This window comes from Acromyrmex echinatior, chromosome 14, assembly GCF_024713525.1.
Source record: "Acromyrmex echinatior isolate Ae372 chromosome 14, ASM2471352v2, whole genome shotgun sequence".
In the NCBI taxonomy this organism is placed as follows: domain Eukaryota; kingdom Metazoa; phylum Arthropoda; class Insecta; order Hymenoptera; family Formicidae; genus Acromyrmex; species Acromyrmex echinatior.
This window is the reverse complement of record NC_141865.1, coordinates 7383095-7395231: the sequence shown is the minus strand read 5'-3', so window position 1 is coordinate 7395231 and position 12137 is coordinate 7383095. Positions and strand designations below refer to the sequence as shown.

Here is a 12137-nt window from a genome sequence, read left to right as displayed (position 1 = left end):
GCCGCTGGAATATAAAAACAGTAGACTATTCCTGGGTTAAGAAAGTAGAAAATGATCTGGTCGATAGATTAGAGTATTAGATAGTAACAGTATTTGGACGATATAAGTTTTTCTATAAAATAGAATTAATAAATTTATGATACTCAAATTTTCTAGATATTAAATTAGAATGCAAATATTAGAGAACTAAAATCATGAAGTTGGGCGATACGAAAATTTTTGTTTTACACAGGTAGTACAATATAAATTTTAAATATTAATGAATACATTTTTTCTATTTTTTATAAAGAAACTTTTATTAAATAACATCAATAATTCGTAATTAACATTCTATATACACTTTTATTTATTAATCCATGACAATCTAGTATAAATTAACATTAACGAATAAATAAATAAATAAATAAATAAATAGATAACAATAATTATCACAATCGATGTTCTTTTATGAAATTCTTTAGCGCAGAGTAATGAAAACTGACGAAATAGATGTATAGTATAACGAGGCACAAAGTTTCTTTCTTCTAGAATTATCATGGACGTTTATTATATTATAATATAGGTATATCCTCTTTAGTTTCCTTTTCTGCAGCTTCCTACAATTTTCTTTAAAGATTTGCGTCACTTATTTTATGTCAAATGCAAACAATGTAAGAAAGTGCAGCTAAAAAGAACAGACCTTGTTTATGGCCTTTTTTTACTGAACATCATTTTCCGATGCGCTTGCTAAATCGCTCGGAACAATATAGAGATTGAAATGCGTTCACAATACCCGTAAAGTTGTCGTCAGATTATCAATACTTGTAAGAAATATCAATACTCTTTTTAATATGATATTAATAATTAATAAATTTCACAACATGTCTATTTAAGTATACATTGTCGTTTTAGTGCACTGTTAACATTTCAGTCTGTAACAACTATATTCGCATATAACGTAGAATTCTTATCGTTTGGATATTTAAAGCCCGTGTCACAATGAAGATTGCAAATTGAAGAGTAGAATTCAGCCAATCAGAACAAAATGGATTAAAATTAAAATTAATTATCTGACTGGTCGAAATAATCTCTAATTCGCAATCCTTAATCTCCAATGCGTAGTGTAACACGGGCTTAATGTTTCATGATCGGCAATCCATATCATACTTGGAAACCAATCACATTTCGTTGCATGAATTTCAAGTGTGCCTTCAATATTTTTTTATAATAACTAATATTGAAATGTAAATTTAAAATTACTTGCTATTTTTGAGCAATATGAATTTTTCTCTCAAAAACCATTTTTCATAATAAATAATTTTATAAATGCAAAATTTATAATAAATTTTTGTAGGCGGAGCAGATAAATAATTTTTCATATTCATCATTTCTATTATATATAGTAATAATGTAGCAATTTGCACAAAGCAGTCTACTCGTTTTGAAACTAAAATTTTTTTTCATAATATTAATAATATCATCTTATTCAATTTAACTTGAAAATAATAAATAAATATAAATAGAAATTATATGCAAATAAATTCTCTGTGAATACCAGAGTACTAAAAGAAATTATTTGTGAAATTCAAAATTTAGCGAATACGATTATACGTATAAACTGTCTAACTTCAAATCATTAATTTGTGGACATTTCGACAAGACTATCTTTGAGTCTTCTTATGCGTGAGTTTTTGTAGTTTTGCTTTCAATCCGTGCGGATTTAATTTTACTCTTACAACTTCGGGTTTGTTTTCGAACTTTTTACGAATTGCCTCCAGTCGTTCCTTTCGTATTCGTTGCTGTTCCCTCTTCCAGATATCCTGCAAAATACTAATCTGTTGTAATTTGCTCGATCAATAATTACAGACGCTGTAAATTATACCTTAAAGTCACGACAGAAACTAAGCCACAGATTAAAGAAGTCGTAAGGTTCTGCAGTCTCCAGAGTGGAGCCTTTAGGAATAAATTGATAGAACTTCATCACAGCTTTGAATTTGTTTTTAGCCTCCAATAGATCTTCTTTTTCGCTTGCCAATTCGGTATTCGCCCTCGATAGAAATGAATCTACTTTCTTTTTGAATATTTTAGACGTAGATGGATCTGCTTCCACAATTGTACTACACATTTGTGCACACGCTAAAACAAATTAATTTCATATATCGTATATTTATGATATATGAAATTAATTATAAATTATATGTAAAGCTGATTCAAAGAAAGCAAACGAGTGCGAATAAATAAAAAAAAAGTAATTACTTCAATGAGTACAATTTCATTATTTACATCCGTTTTCTTCATCTAGATTCGGATTAATACAAAAATAGTAATTGTACACTATTGTTAAAAAATTTAATTTTTTGAAGTATGTAATATTAAGGTCCAGTTCCACAACTCATGGTTAACTTTTAACCAAGGTTCAACTTATTTTTCATCTCTTTTCAATTCTAGAATTGGAAAGAGACAATGAATAAGTTGAACCTCGGTTAAGAGTTAAGGATGGAAATTCCATAAGTTATGGAATTGAGCCTAAAAGGATCAAAAATAATTTATATAATATGTATAAAACTTGTATATATTCATTTATATAATATTAATATCATATAAATGAATTAGAAGAGAAAATATGTAAATTTTATCAAATATTTTAATAAGAAATCTGACATACACACACAAATGTAATTATAATGTACATTCCTTTATATATTTTATGTTTACCAAATCCTTAAGTAAGATAATACTTTATAAACAGAAAAATAAATATAGAAAATATAAAAATAAAGAATATAAAAATAGAGATATAAAAATTTTTGATTGGCTAAATACTGGTAATATTATATGTAACACTCACATTGTAATTCTCTATCCAATCTATCCAGTTCTTTAGCGATCTCATCGAATTTGATTGTGGATGCCGCTTCTACGTCAGCCGGTTCAGGCACAGGTAAAGGCAATAGCTCATCGAAATTATGTTCCTTTTCCTGGGACAATTTTGCATTGACGACGTAGTGCAACAAGGTGACGCCAGGTACGTTGGACTTCACGTCTTTCAATTTGCCGAGGATTTCTAGGCCAAAGCCATCAGCCTGACCGCGCAGCATATTTCCACCATTCATATAATTGCCCAAAGTCAGTATGATCGCTATTACTTTTTTTAGAGGTTCGGAATTGATCAGAAAATCACAAGTAGTTCGCACATTGTTCAATTTATACGACACTGATGATATCGCATCCTGGAATTCCGATTGCAACATCAGGCAGGCTATCCTTTCGGAGAAGTGCTTTATACCGGACAGCCGTTTGAGAAATAATTCTGGTTGATCGAGAGGAATGTCCGGAAAAATTGCTTCATGAGCTGCAATTTCTTCTATTTCCTTTTGCGTCGGTTTCTGCAAAGAAAATATCAAAATTCGAAATTTTCGGAAATTAATTAATCTATTAGAAAATAAAAAAAATTGTATTTACGAATATATACTTCATATTTTAGAATTTTTAATTCTATTTTTATCTCACGAGTTACTCACAATTTCGTAGATCTGTTGCAATGCTTCTAAACTAATCACGCTCGTGTCTAAATTATAAGCCGCATTCTCGATCTCGCTAAAATCAATGTGCAGACTCTTTTCAAGGATTCCGACCATCTTTGAGCGTTTCGAGTCTAATATTTTTGCAGGTTGGATCTTAGAACTTTTGAGAGGTGTCCCTTCATTTTTCTTGGTCGGATTCCTTTCTCTCACCTGCCTTGAAAATAAATTAGCGAACTCTTTCATGTTTAAATTCTCCTCCTCGGCAAGTTCTAGCCACAGAGGCACCTAAATAAGATAAGCACAAAAATAGCCACTCTTGAAGAAATCACCATTTTATGTCAATAGCGAATTTTATTATATTACAGTGTTTGTTTTGCTAACCTGTGGTGATAAATCTGAAGTACTTGATAAAGTTTGACTGGCTGCAGTAACTGGCACCAAAATCCTTGTCCAGTATAATGGCTTCATAGGCACGTCAGGATTTAAAGGTTGCTTTCTCATAACTACAAAAGGGAGGAACTTGTGTTACGCGGTGGAAATATCGGAATCTTGAAGCCAAAAAGAGTGTACAGTGTACTCTCGATTAACAAGAGAAATTATCGAGAGTACCCTGTACTTTTGAAATCATTATACCTACTGGCTCTGCTCGGCGGGTTCCATCCTCCGATCGGTGGAGCGGGTAAAGGACAAGGTCCCATTGCTCCTGGGGGTGGCGGTGGTGCCATAGGCGGTAGTGGAGGACCTGCACCTGAACCTTCAATAGGAGGCGGTGGAGGTATACCATCCTGCATAGGCATACCTGGAGGCGGTGGTGGTGGTGGTGGTGGTGGTGGACCAGTCATAAAATTCTGCTCCATTCCAGGTAACGGTGGTGGCGGTGGAGGTATCGCGCTAGTAACGCCCGCAATTGATGGTGGCGGAGGAGGCGGCGGTGGTATCCCGCATGTGTTTAAAATCGGCGTAGACGGCGGTGGTGGCGGAGGAGGTATAGTAATTTTCATAGAAGACATCTCGCACGTTACACTTTGAGGAAGCATAGGTGGTGGCGGTGGAGGAGGAGGAGGTATGCCAATTTCGTCATTCTGCACCGGTTTGAACGGAAACGGGGGCGGAGGTGGTGGTGGAGGCGGCGGTGGCGGTATCGTGTTTTGTAGAGGAGACGGCGGAGATATCGCGTTTATGATGACTTGCATAGGCGGAGGTGGAGGAATAGGTATCGTAGTATTCAACATCGGCGTGGGTGGTGGTGGAGATGGGGCAGGCGGCGGGGATGGCAATGTACTTATAGTACTTTGCGCCGATAGGGGGGGAGGTGGCGGCGGTGGTGTCGGTATCCTAGGAGAAGCATCCATCAATTTTTTCGATGATGCTGAAATTGTCCTTTCGCTGTCACGCACCGATATGGTAAGCGTAAACGGAGACGACGGTGGTGGAGGCGGTGGGATAAAAGATGTCGTTATAGATCTGTTTTTTGAGAATGCCTCCAGTGATAATGGAGGTGGTAACGGTATTGGATACGACGCTGGATTTTCACTAAGTGCGTTTGCTTGACTGCTATGCGATAAGCATGACCGATCGACCATGTCGATCGATGTGGAGGAAAACGCAAGAGTCATCTTGACTTGATCGAGATTCGTGACGTCACTTCTGATTGTTGATGATCCAGTATCTAAGTTGCTTGTTTCACTAACGTTTCCATCAATCGGTGATGTGCTTCTTGACGTTTGAGTAGACTGGCCTTTAGTGATTATCTGACGGTCTGTAGATATCTCGCACAACCGTTTGATTTCATCTCTCAGCTTCTTCACCTCTTCCTCGTATGAATAAGTATCCTTAAGCATGGAGTGTTCACAGCAGACTTGGCTTGATTTTCGAGTTGACTGAAGTTCATTTGGCAAAGCGCAGATGTCTGTCCGGTCTATCTGATTAAAACAAGACATTCCAAAAAGTAAGTAATCACGACGGATATGTCGATTGTTATCAAACAAATAGAAATCAGGATCTTACCATGGACGTAAAGTTTTTCTTCGCACCTTTGTCTGGTAGCGCAGAGGTCAAACAAATTGGCAGTTCTTGTTCTGAAAATTCCATTAATACACAAAATATAAGATTAGCCTTTTTATTCAGATTACGATAAAGCTCGGCGAATATTTTTTTTGTTTGAATCACAGAATATTTTTGCTCTCTTGGCTATCACTTGATGAATCCTTCATGAGTATTAATTAAATTATTGGACGAGCTGTTTTATCTCAACTTTAAGCTTTATATGAGCAGAGCTCATTAACGATACTTATATCTTTATGAACTTGCGATTCATTCTAATTAATAATGCATGTTATGAAAGCAACGCGCAACTCTTTATCAACGTGTAGTTCTTATCTCGTTTTATATTCAAGATGAACGCTTCTTTTATATACCTTATCTTCTAATCGCTTTATCATTAATGTAATTTTTAATGTAAGAGAATATTATATAAAAATGTCAATAAGCAACATATGACTTTTAATAGAAAACTTCTAATTATGTCATGGATTGTAAAAGGATCTTTTTGAAGCCGCCGAAATCATCAATTCATCTATGCTAAATTATAATTTAAAAAGTTACGCTGTGTTAGATATCTTTTTGTATTCAACAGTGATGTTGACATACATAAACGTACATACATGCGTCGTACACGTGCGAAAGCAAAGACGCTCTTGTCTCTTTCTCATGATCACTCTTTAATTTCACGTCCGTTCGAATTAAGATGTTAGATACTTCTCCATCTCGCAACCATACCGCAAATTTTATTTACTCCGGATATTTTACCGCGGCGCTCCGCATAGAACTGTCACATCTCGCTCGCAAACAGGCATGAGAGACACAAGAATCCGAACCGAACCCTGCGAACCGCCCCATCGATAAGACTTATCGGCAAACAAGCGTGTTTGATTCGCGCGTATCATTCGCTATAACCTCGGCCACGAATGATACAGATTATTTGGTGGCCGTCTGAAAACACTTAATCAATACGCCACCAATGATGAAAGAGTTCGATTATCCTTATCGTTAAATTCTGCTTAATTGTGCCGATTTATCGTTATCCACCGGTCTTACAACACCTCGATTTTTCGCAAAAGTCTCTCGTGCATTACGTCACTGTGAGCAAAAGGTATACCGCTGTGTTTACCCTTCGCAATGTTATCGCGCGCGTTCTCTTCCGTCACGAGATAAGATTCGCGTTAGACTCGCAATCGTCAGTGTGTGACGACTTCTAGGTCGTACGCTGACCTATAAAGAGCTATAAAAGTGTTCTATCTTGGAAGTGCTTCATCATTTTTATGTCTCTGTTTTTCCACGCGAGATCCGAAGCCTTTAAAAAGCTCACATTTTTGAAAAGTCCTCTTCTCTCAATATAAGAGTTTTAATAATCATTAAATCATATAAAATTCCGACATATGTCTTTTTTCAACAATCCCAATCTCGATCGCTCATTTCTCTCACCTTCGGATTGCTTGTAGCGATCCGTCTTTTGGCAGGTGATTTTAGAGCTTCTTTTCTTCTTGGCGCTATTTCGACCCAAGGTCAAACTAGCCACTCTTCTTAGCACTCTATTTTCGTTTGCAGAAGACTCGTAGACGCTGTGTCGCCTCTGTAAAGTGCGCGAACTCGGTTCCGTATTCTTTTCACTCGTCGACGTTTTGCCTAGAAATAAAACATTTGTTTAAGACGACAATGAAACCGGACGCGAGTGAGTCATATTGTGCGAGTCTTATTATAGGTTGCGTTCTATTCAAAAACTAAAAAATAGTATCGAAAAAAATAGTACTTTCCAGATTCTTTGGAGTGGAATCTCATTCTAAAGAGTGAAAGAGCCAATCTTAAAAAAGATCATCTTCAATCATATACAAGATATGACGGTTTATACCGATAATATTGTAAATCTATGTCTTTTAACACGTACTTATCCATATTGCATAGACTATTACATGCGGTTTTATGAGTCATCAATCGTTATTTAATCTCTTAATAGCATATTAATTGTTCTGCAAAATTATGTAAGAAGATACGTAATGCAATTACAAAATTAATCTTTGGTATAATATATGATAATTTTTCGATCCATTATTACACATAATGAGTTGTTCGTGTCTGAAATAATTTTCATCACTTTTACAAGTATGCAGAAATTATTACGTGATCCTTACATAATTTTAACATCTTTAGAAAATATCCGTAAGATTGTGTATTAAAAAAAAAATAAGAATAGAGACCATTATTTTCTTAAGTATTCTACATAATTATTTTAATGGTCTAATAAAATTATTTTCACACACACACACATACTAAGCGTTAATAAAATCGTTCTCACTTATTCGGGAACTCATCACTGAGAGATGGATTTTCTCATGCTTCGAGATCATGAACGAAGCTTTCTCTTCCTTACTATCGATCGTCTCCAGGATCGGTTTACGTTTCGTCACTTCCGGTCTTGTGCCTACCGTGACCGGACTCATAGTAAGCTCTCCGGGATCAGTAAAGACACTATCGCTCGAGGATTCCTGACTGGGCGGTGTCGGCATTTCCGTAACGACTAAGCTTTTATTTGCCAAACGCCATGAATCGGTCACCAACAATGGTGGCAGCTGGGTCGTCTGCGGTGTCGTCGGCGTCTGAGCTGGTGTCGTCGTCGATGTCGTGGTACTTGAGCGGAAAGACTCCGTCGTTGTTACGCATGGCTTCGCTGTTATTACAGTATCTTTGCGACATTCAGGCTCTACACTCTCCTGCGTGTCCTAATTACAAAACAATTTTACACTATGACTATTACTCAAGGCGGAGACACCTACAAAGCATAAAATTTCTTTCCTTATACATTGTTCGATCGGCGACATTTTTCCGCATTGCGCTTCTCATGAGAAATTAGAGACGAATTATATATCTTTATTTTACATTAATAGACATATTTCAGTATGTTAAATTATACGGGACATCTCACAGAACCCTGTCTTTAAAAAAATTCTCATCCAATCGATAATTTACTGATCCATCTTGAGAGAAAAAGGTGGTACCAAATACATACCTTGGATAACACTACCATCGGTGGTGGCGGTGCCGGTCTTTTGACATGCCCCGGTGTATGCACTTTCTCAAAGCTGATCTTGATCGGTTCATGGGGTTCATCACGTCTTTCCGGAACTGCGGGCGGTTGGTCCCGCTTCTCCTTCCTTTGGTCCTCCGTCGTCTCGGGTTCGATATCCGTGGACGTGGACGTCGGTATTGGTGGCGCAGCATCCTTCTTCTTCTGCTTCTTCTTACTATCGCTCTGTAGATTACCCATCGTGCTGGGCAGTTGTGGTGTCAGGCTCTCTAAGTTGCCCCAGGAGTAAAGTAGTCGGATGTTGTTGACCCAGAGGTGTAAGAAATCCGACAGCTTTGATCGCGGCGACCGCGCCTGGGTCGCGGCTGCGCCTTGACCATGGTGGGCCTGCATCCGTGGTCGATAATCGGGAGTTGCGACACCCGCGATCGCGGCGTCGTCGTTCAAACTCTCTCGCCGCGCGTCGACCGCTACGAAAGCAAACACGAATATTCGTCACTACCTCGCCATTTGTCCGATCTACTCGATGATTCGAATCCAATCATACGTCTAAGATCACTTATATTAACTTAATTAAACTAACTTAACAATAGTTTTAATTAACTAAATTTTTTGTTAACTACAGCCTTAGCTCTAAATATAAAGCGATTGCATTTTCTTGGAAGAGGCGATAATAAAAGTTAAAAAACTAACAAAATATTAAAATTGTTATAAAAATAATATTTTGTTTCAAAAACTGTTTTTTAATTTATTTTTCGTTAGTAAAAGATTTACGTCAACTTATAGAGATTTGTGGCCAAGGCTGAAATATTATTAATATAATTGTTCACTGAAATCTTATATTAGGATAAACTAGCTTAATTAATTGAAGGAAAAGAAAAGAATTAATTTACCGATCATTCACCCTGCAGTTCACTCGAATTGCTCAACATGTTACAGAATTAAAGATAAACATGAATAGCTCCTTTCATAAATGAAACATAATTGCATACAAAAATGCAAAAATAGTAATTCTATTCTTGTCGCAGTTCTCTACATTTAATGTGGACTGTCTTCGATATTAATTAAGTAGATGACAAGATTAGATTAGCATTAAATAAGCGATGAGATCTTGAATATTTAAAACAGTACATGGAAAGATAATTTAAGCAGCGAATGTAAATTGATATCGTTCGAGTCAGATTGATCTTGAATTACCTCAATAATTGGATATCGTTGAGTAATTGGACATACTGACAGTGCTAATATTAATATACCTTATGGCTTATGTCACACGCGGTAACCAAGCGATACGGCGCAACGACACGCCGCGTATGCTATCGTCTGAACACTGACTGTGAATATGCCCGTATAACAGGATCGATCTGTTGTTACTGGGGCACGTTGGTGTCATTGGCAACTATTATTATCTTGAACTTTTGAGATTAATCGAGTAATCTTACCACGGCAGGGAAAAAATGAAAGCGAAAACTTTTACACGGATTTGCGCGATCATTAGCATGATAAGGCGATAATTTCTTTCTCAATAGAATAAGATAAAAGAGAAAACATGAAATTTTTACGTAGTATTCGAAATAAAAAAAGGATCGTAAACGTTTCTACCGACGATCAAGTGATATATTTTTTAACGAGATAAAATATATTTAGTAGAATATTATGGAATTGATTGGATTGGGTGTCTCTATGTCGAGTAAAATAAACTTTTGTCGATATCTTACATCTATACGTACGAATAGAACGGTGGATAGATAAAGTCTGGACTACAGGATGCGATTGAAATCCGGACATTTTTGTTGACAATAACTTCTTCGGTGAAATGAGACTTCTCACGGATATTCACAAAATTTTTCATGCAGCATTTTGATTCATAAAAGAGACATCGCAAAAGTGGACGATTTTATGCTTGAATTATAATCAGTATAATGCTTCAATATTTTCCTCGATACAACACTTATTTTATTTTCGTGATTAATAAATAATTATTGCATCATTTCGCTTATCTTGATCGTTGTTACTAGTATTTTTCTTGAATAAATCTTCTATTCTTCGTGTTGCATTAATACTATCGCGATAATGTACAGAATATTAATAAACAAAACTTTTTTTCTACTTCACACACAAAAGATACACGTAATGTTTTTGTAGCACCGAAAAACGACGACTTCGGAGTAGCGATTCGATACACCACGTGGTGACGTCGGTCACGCGATTAGAATGCCGTACCATCGGTGCCTTTACGCTGTTCGGTTCTTATTATGCCTCGGAAAATCAATTTCGAGGAATACCTCAAGGACAAGAAATAATAGAAGCATTCTTCGGCATTATTCGGTATTATTCGGTAAACTGAGGACAGTTCTAGTCAAAAGTAGTTATATACGTTTTTATAATTAGACAATTAGTCAGCTTAAAAAAATTACAAATTAATTTTGTTATAAATTAATTTTTCAATTAACTATTAATTAAAAGATTGCAATAACTTTTTATATATTTCACCGTCAAGCTTGCACAATTATCTTTACAATTAATCATTTCTGGATTTTTTTATTATAAATTAATATAAAAATATTTCGATTTTTTTCATTTTATTCTACACTCGTTAAAACAAAGGACGATTAATATGAATATTGATTAATAGGAATATTTAACAAGAGGATTCCATCTATCGATATTATTTATAATAGATACCCGATGCTCATTATTCGACTGAGAACACGGGAAAGCTCGATGATGTTACTACCGTAGCATTATTAGCTTCGTAACATTATTACTATCATAACGAATTAAAATCACTGTCAGGATTTCGAAGCATGGATTACCGAGCATGCTCGGTAGAGTCTCGCACGCGTCAAAGCAGCTATTATCGTAACGCTAAGAAGAGCGTACCATGTAATTCAACGCGACGGCTAAGAGGAGCGTTGCGTTGCTCGTTTCTTATCCTCTTACCTGATTTTCTCGCGTTTCGACAGCATCATCAACATATTACACGTCGCATCGTGCTGTTCGCGCGTGTCACTGGAAAGAGTGGAAACTTGCATGTTGTTCCGTATCGATTGTTCCCGGCGACGTACCGCCCCGCGCATTTTTCACCGGTCGTTCGCGTCGCGACTGTAAAATATCGCCTCGGTTTCCGAGGGAAACAAGGGATATCGCACAGGGTGAAAAGCCTTAGAGCGTTTTATTTCTAGCATAAAGTGGGAGAAAGTCACGGACGGCGCAAGCTCGCGCCAATCGAGCACACGAGGTCGATGTCTCGATGCAGAGGTCGATGAAGGTAACGGCCATCTCTCGATAGTTCGTATTCCTTGTGATATAAATCGCACGCGGGAATCTGGGACCCGATTTTCCATAAATTCCAACTGTTTGGCGCCGAACTTTTCCTCAAAATACATCGAGACGCAAACTTTCGAGATACCACATGCAACACAGAAGCTTGCAGCAGCATTGTAATATCGCCTTGGCTGTATTGCAAATTTTATTGGAAAATAATATAGTCATTTTTATAATAATTTTAATATTTTGTTAGTTTTTTTTAGCTTCTATTATTTACCGCTTTT

General features: G+C 36.5%; 1 protein-coding gene and 1 long non-coding RNA gene across 6 annotated transcripts in view; one reads left to right on the top strand and one right to left on the bottom strand.

Annotated features, from left to right (window-relative positions):
- LOC147907406 (uncharacterized) overlaps window positions 1-12137 on the top strand; it is a 99350-nt gene that overhangs the window by 41206 nt on the left and 46007 nt on the right. The gene's annotated exons all lie outside the window — the stretch shown is intronic.
- On the bottom strand, window positions 269-11782 carry LOC105150505 (uncharacterized). 5 transcript variants are annotated; one of them, XM_011063642.2, is made up of 11 exons: window positions 11527-11782; window positions 8566-9053; window positions 7855-8278; window positions 6987-7187; window positions 5511-5581; window positions 4141-5425; window positions 3885-4006; window positions 3501-3788; window positions 2828-3365; window positions 1862-2115; window positions 269-1799 (listed from the first exon to the last, which is right to left on the bottom strand). In XM_011063642.2, exons 2-11 carry the CDS (start codon window positions 8974-8976, stop codon window positions 1641-1643), a joined length of 3753 nt encoding a protein of 1250 aa, XP_011061944.1. In that variant the 5' UTR covers window positions 8977-9053; window positions 11527-11782; the 3' UTR covers window positions 269-1640. The 5 variants fall into 5 exon arrangements, with proteins under 5 accessions (XP_011061944.1, XP_087269610.1, XP_011061941.1 ...); XM_087413484.1 differs by lacking the exon at window positions 11527-11782 and adding an exon at window positions 10302-11520; XM_011063639.2 differs by lacking the exon at window positions 11527-11782 and adding an exon at window positions 10314-11520.